The 20,083-nt window shown below is 43.2% G+C and overlaps 3 protein-coding genes and 1 long non-coding RNA gene across 33 annotated transcripts in view; 1 reads left to right on the top strand and 3 right to left on the bottom strand.

Moving 5' to 3' along the window:
• The window catches only part of LOC127521139 (zinc finger protein 271-like), a 106,841-nt gene that overhangs the window by 29,239 nt on the left and 57,519 nt on the right, over positions 1-20,083 (bottom strand). For 22 of the 30 annotated variants that reach the window (XM_051910165.1, XM_051910163.1, XM_051910159.1 and 19 more), the window contains one exon: positions 18,476-18,591. The exons of the other annotated variants lie outside the window; for them this stretch is intronic. In XM_051910165.1, coding sequence (XP_051766125.1) covers positions 18,476-18,530 — 55 coding nt within the window. In that variant the 5' untranslated portion in view covers positions 18,531-18,591. The remainder of the gene's footprint in view (positions 1-18,475; positions 18,592-20,083) is intronic. 30 annotated transcript variants of the gene reach the window in all.
• LOC127521169 (uncharacterized) overlaps positions 7,043-20,083 on the top strand; it is a 61,249-nt gene continuing 48,208 nt past the window's right edge. The window contains exon 1 of the long non-coding RNA XR_007932295.1: positions 7,043-7,546. This is a non-coding gene — a long non-coding RNA (uncharacterized LOC127521169). The remainder of the gene's footprint in view (positions 7,547-20,083) is intronic.
• On the bottom strand, positions 7,229-9,786 carry LOC127521167 (gastrula zinc finger protein XlCGF7.1-like). The gene has a single exon (XM_051910241.1). The coding sequence runs from the start codon at positions 8,990-8,992 to the stop codon at positions 8,315-8,317; it is 678 nt and encodes a 225-aa protein (XP_051766201.1). The 5' UTR covers positions 8,993-9,786; the 3' UTR covers positions 7,229-8,314.
• Positions 15,084-16,513, bottom strand: LOC127521146 (zinc finger protein 501-like). Its single transcript, XM_051910190.1, has one exon. The coding sequence runs from the start codon at positions 16,482-16,484 to the stop codon at positions 15,084-15,086; it is 1,401 nt and encodes a 466-aa protein (XP_051766150.1). The 5' UTR covers positions 16,485-16,513.

Raw genomic sequence — 20,083 nt, 5'->3', positions numbered from 1 at the left:
TTGTTTTTTCATGATATATTTCACACATTTTTGTTGTGTTATGTTTAAATAAGTTTCATAGGTTAGAAATGTGTTGAGTTATACATTGTCCAAAGATGAGATGGCAAATTTTAAAGTTGAGAACACTGAAATACACTCACACACAAATATATTTAAAAAAAAAATATATAAAATGTATCTTTATTTGCAACAGCTTTGATAACAGCAATAATAAGAAACTTCTGTCGTAAGAACAGCTAATCAGCTGATAGACGCCGTGCTGCGTTGTCATGTGAACATCCCAGGTGAAGATAATGAAGAAATTACGTTGCCCCCTTCGCCAAGTGCATTCCAAACGGCTACATAATGGCACGCAAGTGCCCTGCTCCCTCCAAAGTCCCCACTTCAAGGGCTCTGCCGTCCGAAGGGAGTAGGTCATAGGGATGCTCCCTTCCGTTTGGAATTTGCCCAAGATAGCGATCATAGCCTCCTTTTTCTTTTACTTTTGTGGAACGTGACAAACCGACTTCAGTGCATTTCTCCACCTACTGGACTGGAGTGAGGAGAGAATACTGCGGTTCGATACCAGCATTCTGAAAACAAATAGAGCTGAGTTCTGTACAAGAGGTCAAACACATATCAATGTGAATGTATATATATATTAGGGGTGTAATGCTACACAAAACTGACGGTTTGGTACGTACCTCGGTTTTGAAGTCACGGTTCGGTACAGCAGGGTGAGAAAACGGAACAAAACATTGATTTTTATTATTAAACAGTGGTTTACTGAACAAATTGTATCTAACTATGTAGGGAGCCCTTACTTGAACATTACTATAATAGTGAAGGTTAACAACAGAACCCAAACTATGAAAACTTTTGAACAGGATAAAGATGTCCAAATTTTTCTTATTATAAAAAATTTATTTATTTTTTTTTTCATTTAGTACTGCCCTTCGGAAGCAACAGAAGATACCTATGTGTTTCCCAGAAGACAAATTAAGTACAATATTCCTTGATCTTCAAATTCAAAAGGTTTTCACCCCCGGCTCTTAATGCATCGTGTTCCCTTCTGGAGCATCAGTGAATGTTTGAACCTTTTCTAATAGTTGTGTTTGAGTCCCTCAGTTGTCCTCAGTGTGAAAAGATGGATCTCAAAATCACACAGTCACTGCTGGAAAGGGTTCAAATATGCAAAAGATGCTGGAAAACTTTAGAATTTTGGGGATTTTTCTGAAGAAAATTGGCTACTTTAACTGCTGAGAACAAACAAGCTACTTAAGAACAACCATCACAAAACATAAAAACAGTCGTGGATCATCCAGGTAACCACACACAGTATTAAGAATCAAGTGTTCATAAACTTTTGAATGGGGTCATATTTATAAATTCAGCTATTTTTTTTGTCTTGTGGACTTTATGTAAACATCGTTTATGTAAAATATCTTATTCAGGACAGTACTAAATAAAAAATGACATGCATATTGTATGATCTCTCTTATTTTGTTAAAATTATTCACATTTTCACAGATTCTGCAAGAGGTTCAAAAACTTGCAAGCAGCACTGTATATAGGCTAATACAGTGCATTTATTTAGCGAAAGACTTAATTTCTCTTGGTAACTAACAAGTTGTGGACATGGAATGGCTTTTCTAAGGTAAATGCTACGTGACACAGTGTTTACAAGCCATTTTATTGATCTTTTCGCCGTTGAAACACTGATTGAGCAATTACACGAGATATGATACGTTTCAGTAAATTGCACAACACTGAGACGCCTAAATGCGGCAAAAAAGCTAATTTGGGATGGCCTGTCTTCAAATGTGCACTAATCATGGTCTAACAAAATCTAAATTGTCAGTCTTGAATGTTTTGGTAAGACTTTACAATAAGGTTCATTAGTTAATAGGAACTAATAATGAACTGCACTTATACAGCATTTATTAATCTTTGTTAATGTTAATTTCAACATTTACTAATACATTATTAAAATCCTGTTAACATTAGTTAATGCACTGTGAACTAACATGAACAAACTATGAACAGCTGTATTTTTATTAACTAACATTAACGAAGATTGGTAAATACAGTAACAAATGTATTGCTCATGGTTAGTTCATGTTAGTTATTACATTAAAGGGTTAGTTCACCCAAAAATGAAAATTCTGTCATTTATTACTCACGCTCATGCCGTTCCACACCCGTAAGACCTTCGGAACGCAAAATGAGATATTTTTGTTGAAATCCGATGGCTCCGTGAGGCCTACATAGGGAGCAATGACATTTCCTCTCTCAAGATCCATTAATGTACTAAAAACATATTTAAATCAGTTCATGTGAGTACAGTGGTTCAACATTAATATTATAAAGCGACGAGAATATTTTTGGTGCGCCAAAAAAAACAAAATATCGACTTATATAGTGATGGCCGATTTCAAAACACTGCTTCAGGAAGCTTCGGAGCGTTATGAATCAGCGTGTCGAATCTGCAGTTCGGAGCGCCAAAGTCATGTGATTTCAGCAGTTTGGCGGTTTGACACGCGATCCGAATCACGATTCGACACGCTGATTCATTACGCTCTGAAGCTTCCTGAAGCAGTTGTGTTTGGTTGAACTGTTTACACTGATATTACTTACATGCACACGCTGACATACTGACTATCATTTATACTGAGAACTACACATTTCATGTTTATTTCTTTAGTTTAATAAATTGTTTTGTAACAAAGCGGTTGTGTGGTGTCTCCCTGTTTTTGTTGCGTTCCTTGACAAAGAATCGTAACACTACCCTTACAGAAAAACCACATGAATTTCACATGTGCAAAAACACTGTTACGTACACAGAAGGGGACAGCGGCACAGGAATACAGGTATTAAAGTTTATTGAGCGACCAGAGTAAAACAGAGTGCAGGAGAGTGAAGACAGGATAACACGTTGACTGGAGTGGCTGATAAACTGATACTTGTCTTGGTGTTGCAGAATGGGCAGACGGATGGCAGACTTGAAGCTTGAGCAGACACAGATGAACTCACGGGAGACGAGGAGACAACGAGGAGTCGAGGGAACACAGGAGACAGGTAAGTATCTTCATTGGAGTCCTTAATGTAAGCAGACTGGTGAGTACCAAGTGCAAACGAGACCGGACAGTGACTGAGTGAGAGTGTGGGCCTTTTGTGCTGCTGGTGATGAGGGTGCTGATGAGCTGCAGGTGTGAGTGATTAGTACTCTGGTGATGAGGTGCGCTGTGTCTGTGAGAGTGTAGAGTCTGTGACAAACACGTGGTCACGTGATTTTTCCACATGTGAAATTTAACGTGAAAACATGTTAAAGGCAAATGAAAAATGTGGTGTCACATGTGAAACATGTTTTGCACATGGGCAATGTGTGTTTTAAAGTTACCTCAGAGTTTACCTATGTCATCGGGGGTACAAACAGGATGATATGAAGCAGAAAAGTTTTAAATTATTTAACACTAGAACCGCCACGGGGTAAAATTTTAGTAATTTAAATAACATGGATTATGTTAATGATTAATGACATTTTATTATAATATTACAGGACCCAAATATGTATTTATTTCATTCTAATGCTCGTTGCCATTGCAGGCTGGTTTAGCCTTTATTCACCAAAAAGTGATTAGTGTAGCCTGCTTAAAATGGCATAAAACAACAGGACAAAGACATAGTTGATGACTAAAAATAATAATTTCATGACTCTAGACATTACTTTGTGAAGACAGTGGCATAAGACAGTGACATAATACATTTTTAGCCATATCAAAATGTAAAAAACATTAAATTGTTTAAAACTACTAATAAAAAGACATTTTGCTTACCTTTTCCCTCAGCGAACAGTGGTAGTTGGCCGTTATGATTCAAATGATGCGCATGAGCAGAGCTTCGACTTTCCAGTCAAATTTCAAAATAGAAAAAACGTTATGAATATGATATATTTTTTTTTTAAAATGGTTTGGCGATACATGCTTATGAGTCAACCTCATTCCAATCCTGAATGGATGCTTTATTTTCCGATCATTTTCCCGACTTAATCATGTCTAGAAGCAAAGAGGCGAAACTCTGATGCTTTTTTGGTAACGACCACTAGGGAGCGCTTCGGTAGCGCGGCCGCCGTTTTGGGGTGAAAATGACAACTGGACAACACAATAACGTAGTTAGCCTACTTTATTGATTTCCATTTTATGCAACTTCACACATTTACTATTAATAGTAAATTAATACATTTATAATTAATAAAGTTAAGATCATCATGTTTGTAGCCTGTTACTTTAATTATTATTATTAGTTATTACTCCATTAGGTCTGAAATACATGTACGTTTTAATCCCCTGGATCAGGCTACAAACATGATGATATTATAGAACATGATGCATTGCTGTGTCTGTTATCCCATAATTGCCACTTTTGGACACAGTGGCTGTTTTTTGTTTACATTGCTTTAACGGACATTAATATTTATATTAATATTCTTATAAGACAATACGCAAAAACAGCTTACTGTCAAGCTGTTATTCCTGTTATATATTTATTTTCCCACATTCCCGCTTTTTCTGATGCATGTCCTTATTTCATATGTTGGTATTAATTCAGTGTTTATAATGCTACTTGAACTTCAAAGAATTTCAACCGTTGACTAAATTTCTAGAGAGCAAAGGTTTTGTGAAAAAAAGTGGAAGACTTAAACACAAAGTCTGTCAAATAAACCGTTAAAATGATTTGATGTTCACTAGTCTAGTGATTGTTCGTTTTTCTGTGTTGTCATCATTCAGGTTGGATTTAGCTTTAATGTACGTTTTTATTTAACAAAGCAGCTGATGTTGCCATAGCGACAGCAAGAAGTTAGTTGCCGAGTCGCTTTCACCCCAAAATGGCAGAAGCGTAAGGATGCTGCTGTTGCGTCATCACCAGATGCGGCTGAATTTGACAAATTTTAAATTTTGCCACGATCTTAAGTTTGCCCATTTATCAGCAAGAATTACATTTAGAATGCTCACTCATTCTTTTATATATTTAAATACGTACAGGTCTGAATAAGTTGTTTCAATTTTTACAGAAAGTGTTCCACGAATGACAATTGACCATTATTTCACACACATTTTGACATTTTATTCCCCAAAACTTATTTGAAAAATTAAAAGTAGACACTTTACATTTAATGTGCTTGTATATAGAGACATGAGGTAAGATGTGATACACGTTAAAACCTTACAACACGTGGAAATATTTTTCACATGTCCCTCACATGTTAGTAACATGTTTTCCACATGTGCCACATTTTGTTGCACTTGCGGTGACAATGTTGTCCACATGTGATCATATAATTGGAAAAGTTATTTTTTTACTCACACCAGATGATCATCTTTGGAGCGATCAGTCCTCAGACTGAAGTTATCTTCTTCTGTGGATTTATTGGCGGGTCGCATACCAGCTTTTTGGTGCATACCGCCACCTCCTGTGCTGGAGTGTGAAGTGACTTCAGTCTTTGATGTTATCTACAGGTGCTGGTCATATAATTAGAATATCATCAAAAAGTTGATTTATTTAACTAATTCCATTCAAAAAGTGAAACTTGTATATTATATTCATTCATTACATACAGACTGATATATTTCAAATGTTTATTTCTTCTAATTTTGATGATTATAACTGACAACTAAGGAAAATCCCAAATTCAGTATCTCAGAAAATTAAAATATTACTTAAGACCAATACAAAGAAAGGATTTTTAGAAATCTTGGCCAACTGAAAAGTATGAACATGAAAGGTATGAGCATGTACAGCACTCAATACTTAGTTGGGGCTTCTTTTGCCTGAATTACTGCAGCAATGCGGCGTGGCATGGAGTCGATCAGTCTGTGGCACTGCTCAGGTGTTATAAGAGTCCAGGTTGCTCTCATAGTGGCCTTCAGCTCTTCTGCATTGTTGGGTCTGGCATATCGCATTTTCCTCTTCACAATAGGCGAGTTTGCTGACCAATTAAGAACAGGGATGCCATGGTCCTTAAACCAGGTACTAGTAGCTTTGGCACTGTGTGCAGGTGCCAAGTCCTGTTGGAAAATGAAATCTGCATCTCCATAAATTTGGTCAGCAGCAGGAAGCATGAAGTGCTCTAAAACTTCCTGGTATACGGCTGCGTTGACCTTGGACCTCAGAAAACACAGTGGACCAACACCAGCAGATGACATGGCACCCCAAACCATCACTGACTGTGGAAACTTTACACTGGACCTCAAGCAACGTCGATTGTGTGCCTCTCCTCTCTTCCTCCAGACTCTGGGACCCTGATTTCCAAAGGAAATGCAAAATTTACTTTCATCAGAGAACATAACTTTGGAGCACTCAGCAGCAGTCCAGTCCTTTTTGTCTTTAGCCCAGGCGAGGCGCTTCTGACGCTGTCTGTTGTTCAAGAGTGGCTTGACACAAGGAATGCGACAGCTGAAACCCATGTCTTGCATACGTCTGTGCGTAGTGGTTCTTGAAGCACTGACTCCAGCTGCAGTCCACTCTTTGTGAATCTCCCCCACATTTTTGAATGGGTTTTGTTTCACAATCCTCACCAGTGTGCGGTTATCCCTATTGCTTGTACACTTTTTTTCTACCACATCTTTTCCTTCCCTTCGCCTCTCTATTAATGTGCTTGGACACAGAGCTCTCACACATGCCCTCCTTGTGCAAGGTGTCAATGGGTGTCTTTTGGACAACTGTCAAGTCAGCAGTCTTCCCCATGATTGTGTAGCCTACAGAACTAGACTGAGAGACCATTTAAAGGCCTTTGCAGGTGTTTTGAGTTAATTAGCTGATTAGAGTGTGGCACCAGGTGTCTTCAATATTGAACCTTTTCACAATATTCTAATTTTCTGAGATACTGAATTTGGGATTTTCCTTAGTCGTCAGTTATAATCATCAGAATTTTAAGAAATAAACATTTGAAATATATATATATAAATATATAATATATAATATCTGTGTGTAATGAATGAATATAATATACAAGTTTCACTTTTTGAATGGAATTAGTTAAATAAATCAACTTTTTGATGATATTCTAATTATATGACCAGCACCTGTATATTCTATTCTTAAATCCACTATTCTTAATGAATTTTAAAACTGTCTTAACAATTTTACCAGCTCCTTGTTTTGTGTTTAATATGTTGATGATTGTAAATTCTTTGCAGTGAAAGAAGATATACAATCAAAAACAGTAATATTGAAAAAAGTTATTACAGACTTCTATTTCAATACATTGTAAAATGTAATTTATTTCTGTGAACAAATTTTTCAGCATCATTACTCCAGTCTTCAGTGTCACATGATCCTTCAGAAATCATTCTAATATGATTTGATGTTTGAGAAATAATTTTAATATCACTGACCCCTAACTTTTGAACAATACACACACACACACACAAGGACCTGATTTTCATTCACACTAAAAGCCGAACTTATACTGTGACATATAAAGAACACTAGAGGTATTTTATCAAATGAACCTCTTAGGAAAGTGCTGGTCTTGATGATGACGAGCTCGTTATTACGACAACATCAGGTGATGCTTTTTCCTGAGACTCGGTTGGTTGAAACTCTTCCCACATTGAGTGCATGACTGAACATTTTCAGTAAATATTGTTATAAAAAATGTTATAAAACATGCATGGATGAATTGTTCACAGTAGAAACAGTAATATGCACTCGAAGTAAATTGGGTAAATTTTTTACACAGACAGCTTCCAACATCACAGCACTGGTAAACATGGATCATCAAGGATTTTTTCCTCAAATTGGCTTTGATGAACGAGACAAACTTAAAGCGTTAGTTCACCCACAAATGAAAATCATCCCATAATTTACTCACCCTCATGCGTCGGGTCAGAGGTCAGTCTTTTGCTGGAACTACACTCACGCACAGCCGTTACAGGAGGCCCGTGATTATAGTTTATAAAGTTATAAATATGGATATTTTTCTTACAAAAACACATCACTTCTCTTCAGAAGGCCTTTATTAACCCCTGCCGTACGGATTACTTTTATGATGGATGGATGTGCTTTTTTGGGCTTCGACATCTAAGTTACATTTAACTTCCATTATACAGCTTGGAATATAACTTCAATTGTGTTCATCTGAACAAAGGTAGTCATATACATCTAGGATGGCTTGAGGGTGAGTAAATCATGGGATAATTTTCATTTTTGGATGAACTAACCCTTTAAACGAACAAAATGCTGCTCTGTTGGAAAGAATATCCACATTTCAGTTGATCTGAATCTCACAACTCCAGTGAGAAGTTATTACCCTCCGCAATTCAAGATGAACTACTTACAACTTATTACAGATAATAGTGTTTCCATGCCTGAGCAGAGAAGCGAACTGACTGAAACTCTTCCCGCATTGATCACATGTGTACGGTTTCTCTCCAGTGTGGATCCTCTCATGAGTTTTCAGGTTTCCTGATTGGTTGAATCTCTTGTCGCAGTGTGAACACTTGAACGGTTTCTCTCCGGTGTGGATATTCTGGTGCACTTTTAGTTCACTATTTGTGATAAATGACTTCCCGCACTCGCTGCATATGTGATTCTTCACGCCGCTGTGTCTTTTCTGGTGTACTATTAATGAACCGAGCTCTGTGAAACTCTTTCCACACAAAGAACACAAATGTGGCTTTTCCTGTAAATGAACTTTCAGGTGCTTCTTAAGGGATAATGCTGTAAAAAATGATTTGCCGCACTGATCGCAGCTGAATAGTCTTTCTCCAGAGTGAGAATGCAGATGTGATTTAAGATATTTCGCCTGCGTGAACCTCTTTTCACACTGACGGCATGCGAAAGGCCGCTCTCCGGTGTGGATCCTCATGTGGATTTTGAAGGTTTTCCTATCAGAGAAACTCTTTCCGCAGTGAATACATGCATAGTGTAATGACGGGTCGGCAGAATGAGGATCCATTTGCAGCTTTATTAAAATAAACACCAAAGCAGACAGGGGCAAAGGCAGAGACATAAACAGGGGCAGGCAATGGTCGAGGCAGGCGGCAGACAAACAGAGTAGAGTCACAGGCGATGGTCGAGGCAGGCGGCAAACAAACACAGTCCAAACAGCAGGCAAGGATCAGGGCAGGCGGCAAACAAACACAGTCCAATAAACAGTCCAACGGCAACAGAAGTACAATCCACAAGAAAACGCTCAGTAGTGATCACCGGGGCAAATCAAGACTTCGCAACGGGTAAGTGTGTGTGTGTCTTAAATAGCGTGAGTGTAATGAGGTGCAGGTGTGTGCGCAATCAGTCCCAGGAATGAGGGCCTATGGGAAACGTAGTCCGAATGTAAACCAGTCAATATTCAGGTGACGGCTCCCTCCGGTGGTGCGGAGGAGGAGGCGCGAGAGCCACGTTCGTGACAGAGCCCCCCCCCCGCGAGCGGCTCCAGACGCGAGGAAGCGGGCGCCGGGGTCTACCACGTGGTCGAGGGGCCGGTCTCTCCGGATGCGTCCGATGAAATTCCACTATGAGTGACGGGTCCAGGATATCATCCGAATTGACCCAGGATCGCTCCTCCGGGCCGTACCCCTCCCAGTCGACTAGGTACTGTAGTCTCCTACCCCGGCGCCTGGAATCGAGCAGTACTCGAACCTGATAGGCCTCCTCGCCTTCGATCATCAAGGGTGGGGGGTTGCGGGCCTCGGCTCCCTCCGCCTCTCCTCTCGGGCCACCAGAGGGTTTCAGCAACGACACATGGAAAGTGGGAGAAACACGGTAATTAGCAGGTAGATTCAAACGAAATGACACAGGAGTAATTTACTTAGTAATTTGAAAAGGCCCTACAAACCTGGGACTGAGCTTTTTGCATGGAAGTCTCAAACGCAGGTCCCTGGTCGACAGCCAGACCCACTGCCCCACGGTGTATTCGGGATTGGGACGACGACGTCGATTGGCCTGTAGCTCCTGTCGTCTTACAGCTCGTTGGAGGTGATGGTGGGCCAGGTCCCAGGTTTCCTCGCTGCGTTGCATCCACTCGGTTACGGCGGGCAGGTTGGATGGTTCCCCGGACCAGGGGAAGAGTGGAGGCTGGAAACCCAGGACGCATTGGAAGGGCGTGATGCCAGTGGCAGGTTTTTGTAGCGAGTTCTGGGCGTATTCGGCCCACAGCAGATAGCGGCTCCACTCCGACTGGTTCTGCTGACAGTACGTGCGAAGGAACCTGGTGAGTTCTTGGTTCAGGCGTTCAGTTTGTCCATTGGACTCGGGGTGGTACCCGGAGGTGAGGCTGATATTGACATTTAAGTGTTTGAAGAAAGCTGCCCATACCCGGGATGTAAACTGTGGGCCCCTGTCAGATACAATGTCCTCTGGAAGGCCATAGAATCGGAACACGTAGTTGCATAAGATTTCGGCGGTTTCCAATGCGGTGGGTAACTTGGGGAGTGGTATGAGACGGCATGCTTTGGAGAACCGGTCAACTACAGTGAGGATGGTGGTGTGACCACGGGACTCAGGGAGGTCAGTGACAAAGTCCACGGCAATATGGGACCACGGACGTTGGGGAATGGGCAGTGGTTGCAACAGGCCCGCTGGGGCTTGATGAGATGCTTTAGAGGTTTGGCAAGCCGTGCACTGGTTGATGAATTGGGTGGTGTCTAGTAACATGGAGTCCCACCAGAACCGGTTCTGCAGTAGGTGTAGTGTGGCTGTGATACCAGGGTGGCCGGAGCTGGGGAGATCGTGAACGTGGTGTAACACTTTGTCGCGGAGGTGTGCAGGTACGAAGGTGCGATCCGGTGGGCAGTTTGGTGGTGGTGCTGTTAATTCATTCGCTTGGATGATTTCGGTCATGACGTCCCACTGAACCGGAGCGAGTAGCAGTTTGACCGGGATTATGTTTTCTTCGCTCTCTGACCGTTCCCTCTCCTCCGTCTGACGAGATAGAGCGTCTGCCTTGACGTTCTTTGACCCGGGTCTGTAGGTTACCGTGAATTGAAACCGGGTGAAGAACATGGCCCACCTAGCTTGTCGGGGGTTCAGACGTTTAGCAGACCGGAGGTATTCCAGGTTCTTGTGGTCGGTTAGTATGGTGAACGGGTGTTGTGCTCCCTCCAGCCAGTGGCGCCACTCCTCCAGCGCCGCCTTCATCGCCAAGAGCTCCCGATTGCCTACATCGTAATTGCGCTCTGCCGCTGACAATTTCCTGGAGTAGAATGCACAGGGGAACATCTTCGCGGGATTACCATGACGTTGTGAGAGTATGGCCCCAATGCCTGTGTTGGAGGCGTCGACCTCGACTATGAAGGGGAGTTCTGGGTTTGGGTGGCGCAGAATGGGTGCTGTGGTGAATCGTTCCTTTAATTCTTGAAAGGCGTGCACCGCCTCGTGGGACCAGGAAAGGCGTGTGGACTGTCGTTTGGTCATGGACGTTAACGGAGCGGCGATGCCACTGAAGTTCCGTATGAACCGCCTGTAGAAGTTGGCGAACCCCAGAAACCGCTGTAGTTCCTTTAGTGTGCGTGGTTGAGGCCACTCAAGCACCGCCCTCACCTTGTTGTCGTCCATCGCCACTCCCTCTTGACTGACGACGTATCCCAGGAATGAGGTGGAGGTGCGGTGGAATTCACATTTTTCGGCTTTGGCATACAGTTTGTGTTGAATGAGCCGCTGCAGTACGGACCAGACATTTTGGACGTGTTCCTCGAGGGTCTTGGAGTAGATGAGTATGTCGTCAATGTAGACGATGACCCAACGATTGAGCATGTCCCGGAAGACGTCATTGATAAAAGACTGAAAGACAGAGGGACTGTTGGCCAGCCCGAAGGGCATAACGAGGGTCTCATAGTGACCGGTGGTGGTGGAGAAGGCCGTCTTCCATTCATCCCCCTCTCGGATGCGAATCAAATTGTACGCACACCGGAGATCCAGCTTGGTAAAGTACCTGGCCTGTCTCAACTGCTCCAGGGCTGCGGGGACCAATGGCAAAGGATAGCGGAACTTCACGGTGATATCATTCAGACCTCGATAGTCGATGCAGGGCCGAAGACTGCCGTCCTTTTTCTTAACGAAGAAGAAGCCGGACGCCGCCGGGGAGGTAGAAGGTCGAATAAATCCTTTGGCCAGCTCCTCCTCTATGAATGCTTTCATGGCGGCAGACTCAGGCTGTGACAGGGGAAATATTCTGCCCTTGGGGGGTGTCGTACCAGGTAGGAGATCTATGGCACAGTCACTAGAGCGATGAGGTGGTAGTTCGGTGGACCTGCTTTTGCTAAACGCGACTGCTAGATCAGCATACTCAGCAGGTATGTCGGGCTCAGTGGTGTCGGACTCGTGAACGATGACGGTCTGCACAGGTAAGGGAGTGATCCGTTTCAGACAGCGATTGTGACAGGCGACGTCCCACTGTACGATCTGACCCTCCTTCCAGGAGATTAGCGGGTTGTGGGTTCTGAGCCACGGGAGACCAAGGATGACTGGGTTGCTGGGTGAGTGGATGACGTAGAATTGGATGAGCTCGTGGTGAAGGGCTCCCACCTGTAGGGTCAATTCGGCAGTGATGTGCGCCACTCTTCCACCACCGACGGGTCTCCCATCTAGCGCCTCCACTGTCAATGGAGAGTTACAGTCTGTTAATGTGATGTTGTGTTCGTTGATGAAAGTATCAGACATGAAGTTGCCCGCAGCACCAGAGTCCAGAAGTGCGTGCGTAGTTATGCGTAGATCATTCAGAGTTATTTGTATGGGAATTTTGAGGCAGTTAGTGGAATAAGCGGTGGGAGGTGGAGAACTCACCGCTTTTGGGTTAGACGGAGTGGGTCGAATGGGGCAGTTGATCTTGATGTGACCAGCTTGGCCGCAGTAGAGGCACAGATGAAGTTGTCGTCTCCTCTCGCGTTCCTCTGGGCGAAGCGGAGTGAATCCGAGCTGCATGGGTTCCGAGGGAGGCGTGGTCTGAGCGGACAGCTGAACAGGGCGTCGAGAGCGGAGAAGATTGTCAATGTGTATAGCGAGGTCGATGAATTCGTTGAGCGATCTTCCCTCGTCGCGGCATGCGAGCTCGGCTTGCAGTTCTAGAGACAGCCCCTTTCGAAACAGCAGTTTCAGCGTGTCCTCCACCCAGTTTGTCTGTGCGGCGAGGGTTCGGAAATTTAAAGCATAATCCGCGGCCGTGGTTTTCCCTTGACTCAGCGACAGCAGTAGATCCCCAGCGCTCTTGCCTCCCTCAGGATGTTCGAACACTTCCTTGAAGCTTCGTAGGAAGGCCGAGAAGGTGGGAAACACAGAACCATCCTCTCGCCATACCGCCGTGGCCCAATCCAGCGCTCGACCGGTCAACAGGGAGCATACAAAGGAGATTCGACTGGATTCAGTGGGATAGAGAGATGGCTGCTGGTTGACAAAGAGAGAACATTGGAGAAGAAATCCCTTACATTTAGCGGGGTTGCCATCAAACTTCTCCAGGAGTGCGAGGCGTGGATTCCTGGCGGGAGCGGTAGTGAAGGCTTGACTGACGGTGGCCGCAGACGGTGGCGTGGCGGCCTCGGTGGCGTTGAATCGAAGGCCCTGCAGAGTTTTCACCAGCTCCTCGGTAAGGGAAGTCAAACGATTCAATTGATGTTGGTGAACCGTGAGCTGGTTGGCTTGGGCAGACAGCTCGGAGGAAATTTGCATGATCGCTGCTGGATCGCTGTATGGCGAAGTCTTCTGTAATGACGGGTCGGCAGAATGAGGATCCATTTGCAGCTTTATTAAGATAAACACCAAAGCAGACAGGGGCAAAGGCAGAGACATAAACAGGGGCAGGCAATGGTCGAGGCAGGCGGCAGACAAACAGAGTAGAGTCACAGGCGATGGTCGAGGCAGGCGGCAAACAAACACAGTCCAAACAGCAGGCAAGGATCAGGGCAGGCGGCAAACAAACACAGTCCAATAAACAGTCCAACGGCAACAGAAGTACAATCCACAAGAAAACGCTCAGTAGTGATCACCGGGGCAAATCAAGACTTCGCAACGGGTGAGTGTGTGTGTGTCTTAAATAGCGTGAGTGTAATGAGGTGCAGGTGTGTGCGCAATCAGTCCCAGGAATGAGGGCCTATGGGAAACGTAGTCCGAATGTAAACCAGTCAATATTCAGGTGACGGCTCCCTCCGGTGGTGCGGAGGAGGAGGCGCGAGAGCCACGTTCGTGACACATAGGGTCTCTGTCCAGTGTGGATCCTCGTGTGGTGCTTAATGTTTCCCTCATATTTGAAACTCTTCCCACAATAATCACATGTGAACAGCTTCTCTCCAGTATGAACTCTCATGTGAACCCGGAGATTTTGTTTGAATGTGAATCTTTTTCCACACTGACTGCATGTGAACGGTTTCTCTCCAGTGTGGATCCTCATGTGAACCTCGAGGATATATTTGGTTTTTAAACTCTTTCCACACTGAGTGCAGCTGAAAGACTTCTTGAAAACTGTTTTTTCTCCAGTTTTGACATGATGATGTTTCTTCTCCACTTCATTCAGTTGATCATTCTCGTTGTTCTCATCCATCAGATCTGAAATTAAAGAAACAAACTCTTACTGAAAGCTATTTTTTTTGAGATATCAACCCCAAATTTGGAACACAACTTGTTTAGATTTATGGCTTTGATTTTCTAGCAGTTTTAGAGTTCAACATGTTTCATAAAATATATATTTTATATAAAATAATGTTCATAAACCATTTTCATAAACTTAAACTTCTAACTTTTTATTTTTTTTTTTTTACTTCAACAAGATTCTGCCCAGGGTCTTTTTTTAAAATGAGACAAAACTTAAGTTTGTGCTCCCAAGCTTCAAACTTTTATGACAGTTTTCTGACAACTTTTTTAATTGACGCACAAGGGTTAATATCACTTTATTCACAGATTGACAGAAGTCAACACCACAGCACTCCTTTAACCTAACAACTTCTCAAAATTTTCAAATCATGCTGGAAAACACGGATCATCAAGGTTTGTCAAAGCCACGGCAACACACTACTTTCCCCAAATTGGCTTTGGTGACGAAGACAAACTTACATGAACAAATGTTGCTCTGTTGGAAAGAATGTCCAGATTTCATTGTATGTGAATCTCACAACTTTTTACAGATATGGTTTCTCTCCAGTGTGGATCCTCCGATGACTTTTCAGATGTTCTGACTGTCTGAATCTCTTGTCGCAGTATGAACACTTGTAAGGTTTCTCTCCAGTGTGGATCCTCTCATGTGTTTTCAGGGATCCTGAATGATAGAATGTCTTGTCGCAGTATGAACACTTGTACGGTTTCTCTCCAGTGTGGATCCTCTCATGTCTTTTCAGGTCTCCTGAACTACTGAATCTTTTGTCGCAGTATGAACACATGTAAGGTTTCTCTCCAGTGTGGATCCTCTCATGTGCTTTCAGGTATCCTGACATACTGAATCTCTTGTCGCAGTGTGAACACTTGTAAGGTTTCTCTCCAGTGTGGATCCTCTCATGTGCTTTCAGGTATCCTGACATACTGAATCTCTTGTCGCAGTGTGAACACTTGTACGAATTCTCTCCAGTGTGGATCCTCTCATGTGTTTTCAGGGATCCTGAATGATAGAATGTCTTGTCGCAGTATGAACACTTGTAAGGTTTCTCTCCAGTGTGGATCCTCTCATGTGTTTTCAGAGATCCTGAATGATTGAATGTCTTGTCGCAGTATGAACACTTGTAAGGTTTCTCTCCAGTGTGGATCCTCTCATGTCTTTTCAGGTCTCCTGACTGTCTGAATCTCTTGTCGCAGTATGAACACTTGTAAGGTTTCTCTCCAGTGTGGATCCTCTCATGTGTTTTCAGGTGTCCTGACCTACTGAATCTCTTGTCGCAGTATGAACACTTGTAAGGTTTCTCTCCAGTGTGGATCCTCTCATGTGTTTTCAGGTGTCCTGACCTACTGAATCTCTTGTCACAGTGTGAACACTGGAAAGGTTTCTGGTCACATGTCAACAGTTTCTCTTTAGAATGAGTACTCATGTGCTCCCTGAGACTTCTTTTACGTGCGAAACTCTTTCCACACTGGTCACATGTGAACACTTTGTCTTCAGCATGAGTTCCTATGTGCTCATTCAGGCTTTTTTTACATGTGAAACCCTCTCCACACTGGTCACACGTCAACAGTTTCTCTTTAGAATGAGTACTCATGTGCTCCCTGAGACTTCTTTTACTTATGAAACCCTCTCCACACTGGTCACATGTCAACAGTTTCTCTTCAGCATGAGTTCCTATGTGCTCATTCAGGCTTTGTTTACATGCAAAACCCTCTCCACACTGGTCACATGTCAACAGATTCTCTTTAGAATGAGTACTCATGTGCTCCCTGAGACTTCTTTTACGTGTGAAACTCTTTCCACACTGGTCACATGTCAACAGTTTCTCTTCAGCATGAGTTCCTATGTGCTCATTCAGGCTTTGTTTACATGCAAAACCCTCTCCACACTGGTCACATGTCAACAGATTCTCTTTAGAATGAGTACTCATGTGCTCCCTGAGACTTCTTTTATGTGTGAAACCCTCTCCACACTGGTCACACGTCAAACTGTTTCTCTTTAGAATGAGTACTCATGTGCTCCCTGAGACTTCTTTTACTTATGAAACCTCTCCACACTGGTCACATGTCAACAGTTTTCTCTTTAGAATGAGTACTCATGTGCTCCCTGAGACTTCTTTTACGTGCGAAAGTCTTTCACACTGGTCACATGTCAACAGTTTCTCTTTAGAATGAGTACTCATGTGCCTCCCTGAGACTTCTTTTACTTATGAAACCCTCTCCACACTGGTCACATGTCAACAGTTCTCTTTAGAATGAGTACTCATGTGCTCCCTGAGACTTCTTTTACGTATGAAACCCTCTCCACACTGGTCACATGTCAACAGTTTCTCTTCAGCATGAGTTCATGTGCTCATTCAGTGCTTTGTTTACATGCAAAACCCTCTCCACACTGGTCACATGTCAACAGATTCTCTTTAGAATGAGTACTCATGTGCTCCCTGAGACTTCTTTTACTTATGAAACCCTCTCCACACTGGTCACATGTCAACAGTTTCTCTTTAGAATGAGTACTCATGTGCTCCTGAGACTTCGTTTACTTATGAAACCCTCTCCACACTGGTCACACGTCAACAGTTTCTCTTTAGAATGAGTACTCATGTGCTCCCTGAGACTTCTTTTATGTGCGAAAGTCTTTCCACACTGGTCACACGTCAACAGTTTCTCTTTAGAATGAGTACTCATGTGCTCCCTGAGACTTCGTTTACTTATGAAACCCTCTCCACACTGGTCACACGTCAACAGTTTCTCTTTAGAATGAGTACTCATGTGCTCGCTGAGACTTCTTTTACGTGTGAAACTCTTTCCACACTGGTCACATGTCAACAGTTTCTCTTCAGCATGAGTTCCTATGTGCTCATTCAGGCTTTGTTTACATGCAAAATCCTCTCCACACTGGTCACATGTCAACAGATTCTCTTTAGAATGAGTACTCATGTGCTCCCTGAGACTTCTTTTACTTATGAAACCCTCTCCACACTGGTCACACGTCAACAGTTTCTCTTTAGAATGAGTACTCATGTGCTCCTGAGACTTCTTTTATGTGCGAAAGTCTTTCCACACTGGTCACACGTCAACAGTTTCTCTTAGAATGAGTACTCATGTGCTCCCTGAGACTTCTTTTACTTATGAAACCCTCTCCACACTGGTCACATGTCAACAGTTTCTCTTTAGAATGAGTACTCATGTGCTCCCTGAGACTTCTTTTACGTGTGAAAGTCTTTCCACACTGGTCACATGTCAACAGTTTCTCTTCAGCATGAGTTCCTATGTGCTCATTCAGGCTTTGTTTACATGCAAAACCCTCTCCACACTGGTCACATGTCAACAGATTCTCTTTAGAATGAGTACTCATGTGCTCCCTGAGACTTCTTTTACGTGTGAAACTCTTTCCACACTGGTCACATGTCAACAGTTTCTCTTCAGCATGAGTTCCTATGTGCTCATTCAGGCTTTGTTTACATGCAAAACCCTCTCCACACTGGTCACATGTCAACAGTTTCTCTTTAGAATGAGTACTCATGTGCTCCCTGAGACTTCTTTTACGTGTGAAACTCTTTCCACACTGGTCACATGTCAACAGTTTCTCTTCAGCATGAGTTCCTATGTGCTCATTCAGGCTTTGTTTACATGCAAAACCCTCTCCACACTGGTCACATGTCAACAGATTCTCTTTAGAATGAGTACTCATGTGCTCCCTGAGACTTCTTTTACGTGTGAAACTCTTCCCACACTGAGGGCAAGCGAACGACTTCTTGGCTTCAGTCTTTGCAGTCTGTGAGAAAGTCAAAGATTTCTCTCCATTGATGAAATGGTATTTCTCCTCCACCTCCATCTGGTCTAAAATAACCATAATAAATCATCATAAACTTAATGTATAACAATATGTATTATTAATGAAGGATCAGGAATAAACACCAACCACTTTGTTCTTGATGCTCGTCTTCACTTGTTGGCTGATGGGAATATTCCAGCATTTACTGGTGAACTGCAGTGGGAGGAGCTTCACTGAAGGAGAAGGAGCAGATCTATAGAATTCTATAGAAAAGCAATAAATAAATTTCAGGAAGAATGTTTTCAGCTTGATTTTAATATAAAATATGGCATGTAATTGCTTCAAACTATGGTATATAGTCCAGGTGATATGTGCAATTTTTTAGGTGAAAACTTTTTCATAAAAGCATGAAATTTGGTACACTTGTACAGTTTTGGACCCTGAACATTTTCAGAAATGGAGCCATCACAAAAACAACTCGTGGTCACCATGGCGACCATTTTACTTTCTGCCATAACCAAATTATGTAATTTGTATCATATCTTCTGAATCAAACATAACACAGAAAAGGTGATGTCTACTCCTATGTTTTGATGGTCAAGGATTAAAATGATACCATATAAAACAAACTGTTCAGGTGAATAGTTAATGGTGAATTCAGTGACATGAGAAGGAAATGACAGTATCTGAGAACCTAGGCAAGACTTTGTGTTCAAGGATGGTCTGGCTTGGCTGTGGAAGAGTTGACCACAATGGTCTCCAAATGCTTGAGTCCAACCAACCCCAGTCTGTTGCCACCTCAAGTGCTTGTCCTCAACAGTGTTCTCCTTGGTACACTGCTCTTCTGAGGTGCTGCACCAGTACATCTTTAGTTGGGGGGATCTGGCCTCTGTTGTCATGTCATCTGCATTCCAGGTATCCCATGCTATCTTCTTGCCTCTAGTTGCAAATGCGGATACTGTGTCACAGCCAGTGAAGGCACAGAACACATGAAGGGCCTTGGATTTGTAACTGCCAGTCTCCACATCCTGATGACATGGGCCTACAACCAGTACACTGAATCAAGGCTATCTGCTAATCTGCTTGTCACCATTGACAACTGGTGTACCATGAGACCGCAAGAAAGTCCTCAGTTTCTGTTTTGGCACAGTGGCCTGCACAACAGTCAAATCAGATTGCCTCATGCATACATGAAGAGGCAGATACAAGGATGCTACTCCATGCAGCAGATTCTGCAAGAAAGGGATTTAAAAAGATCACCCTGTGGACTGTGGACACAGATGTCATGGTCCTAGCCATTACACACGTCGGAGCTGGACATTGAGGAGATGTGGGTGGCAATTGGGACTGGCAAGAACTTCAGATACATACCTGCCCATGAGACTGCCAAGTCTCTGGGTCCAGACAAATCCAAGGCCCTTCTTGTGTTTCATGCCTTCACTCCCAGACAGCAACCAGCCCACATCTGGTACATGTGGATTACACGTGGACCAGATGTGGGCCCGGTTCTGGGCTGACACTATGTTGCTGTCAGACCTGGCTGTAACACAGCATCTAGATTTGCAACCAGGGGCAAGAAGACAGCAGGGGATACCTGGACTGCAGATGACATGACAACAGAGACCTTCAATGCCCTGTCAAAGGCTTCAAGCATTCCAGAGGAGGTGATTTCCATTGTGGAACACTTCACAATTCTCCTCTATGATGCACCAGCAGCCAACTCAACATCAATCAAGCTTATCTTGAGTTGTTCAC

Source organism: Ctenopharyngodon idella, chromosome 10, assembly GCF_019924925.1.
Source record: "Ctenopharyngodon idella isolate HZGC_01 chromosome 10, HZGC01, whole genome shotgun sequence".
NCBI lineage: Eukaryota > Metazoa > Chordata > Actinopteri > Cypriniformes > Xenocyprididae > Ctenopharyngodon > Ctenopharyngodon idella.
The sequence above is the reverse complement of the archived record's forward strand: the minus strand, read 5'-3'. Positions and strand labels throughout refer to the sequence as shown.

Bases quoted from the DNA above. Each gene is read 5' to 3' on its own strand.
- LOC127521167 (XM_051910241.1), bottom strand. From the start codon at position 8,992: ATGTCTCTGCCTTTGCCCCTGTCTGCTTTGGTGTTTATTTTAATAAAG.
- LOC127521146 (XM_051910190.1), bottom strand. From the start codon at position 16,484: ATGAGTACTCATTCTAAAGAGAATCTGTTGACATGTGACCAGTGTGGA.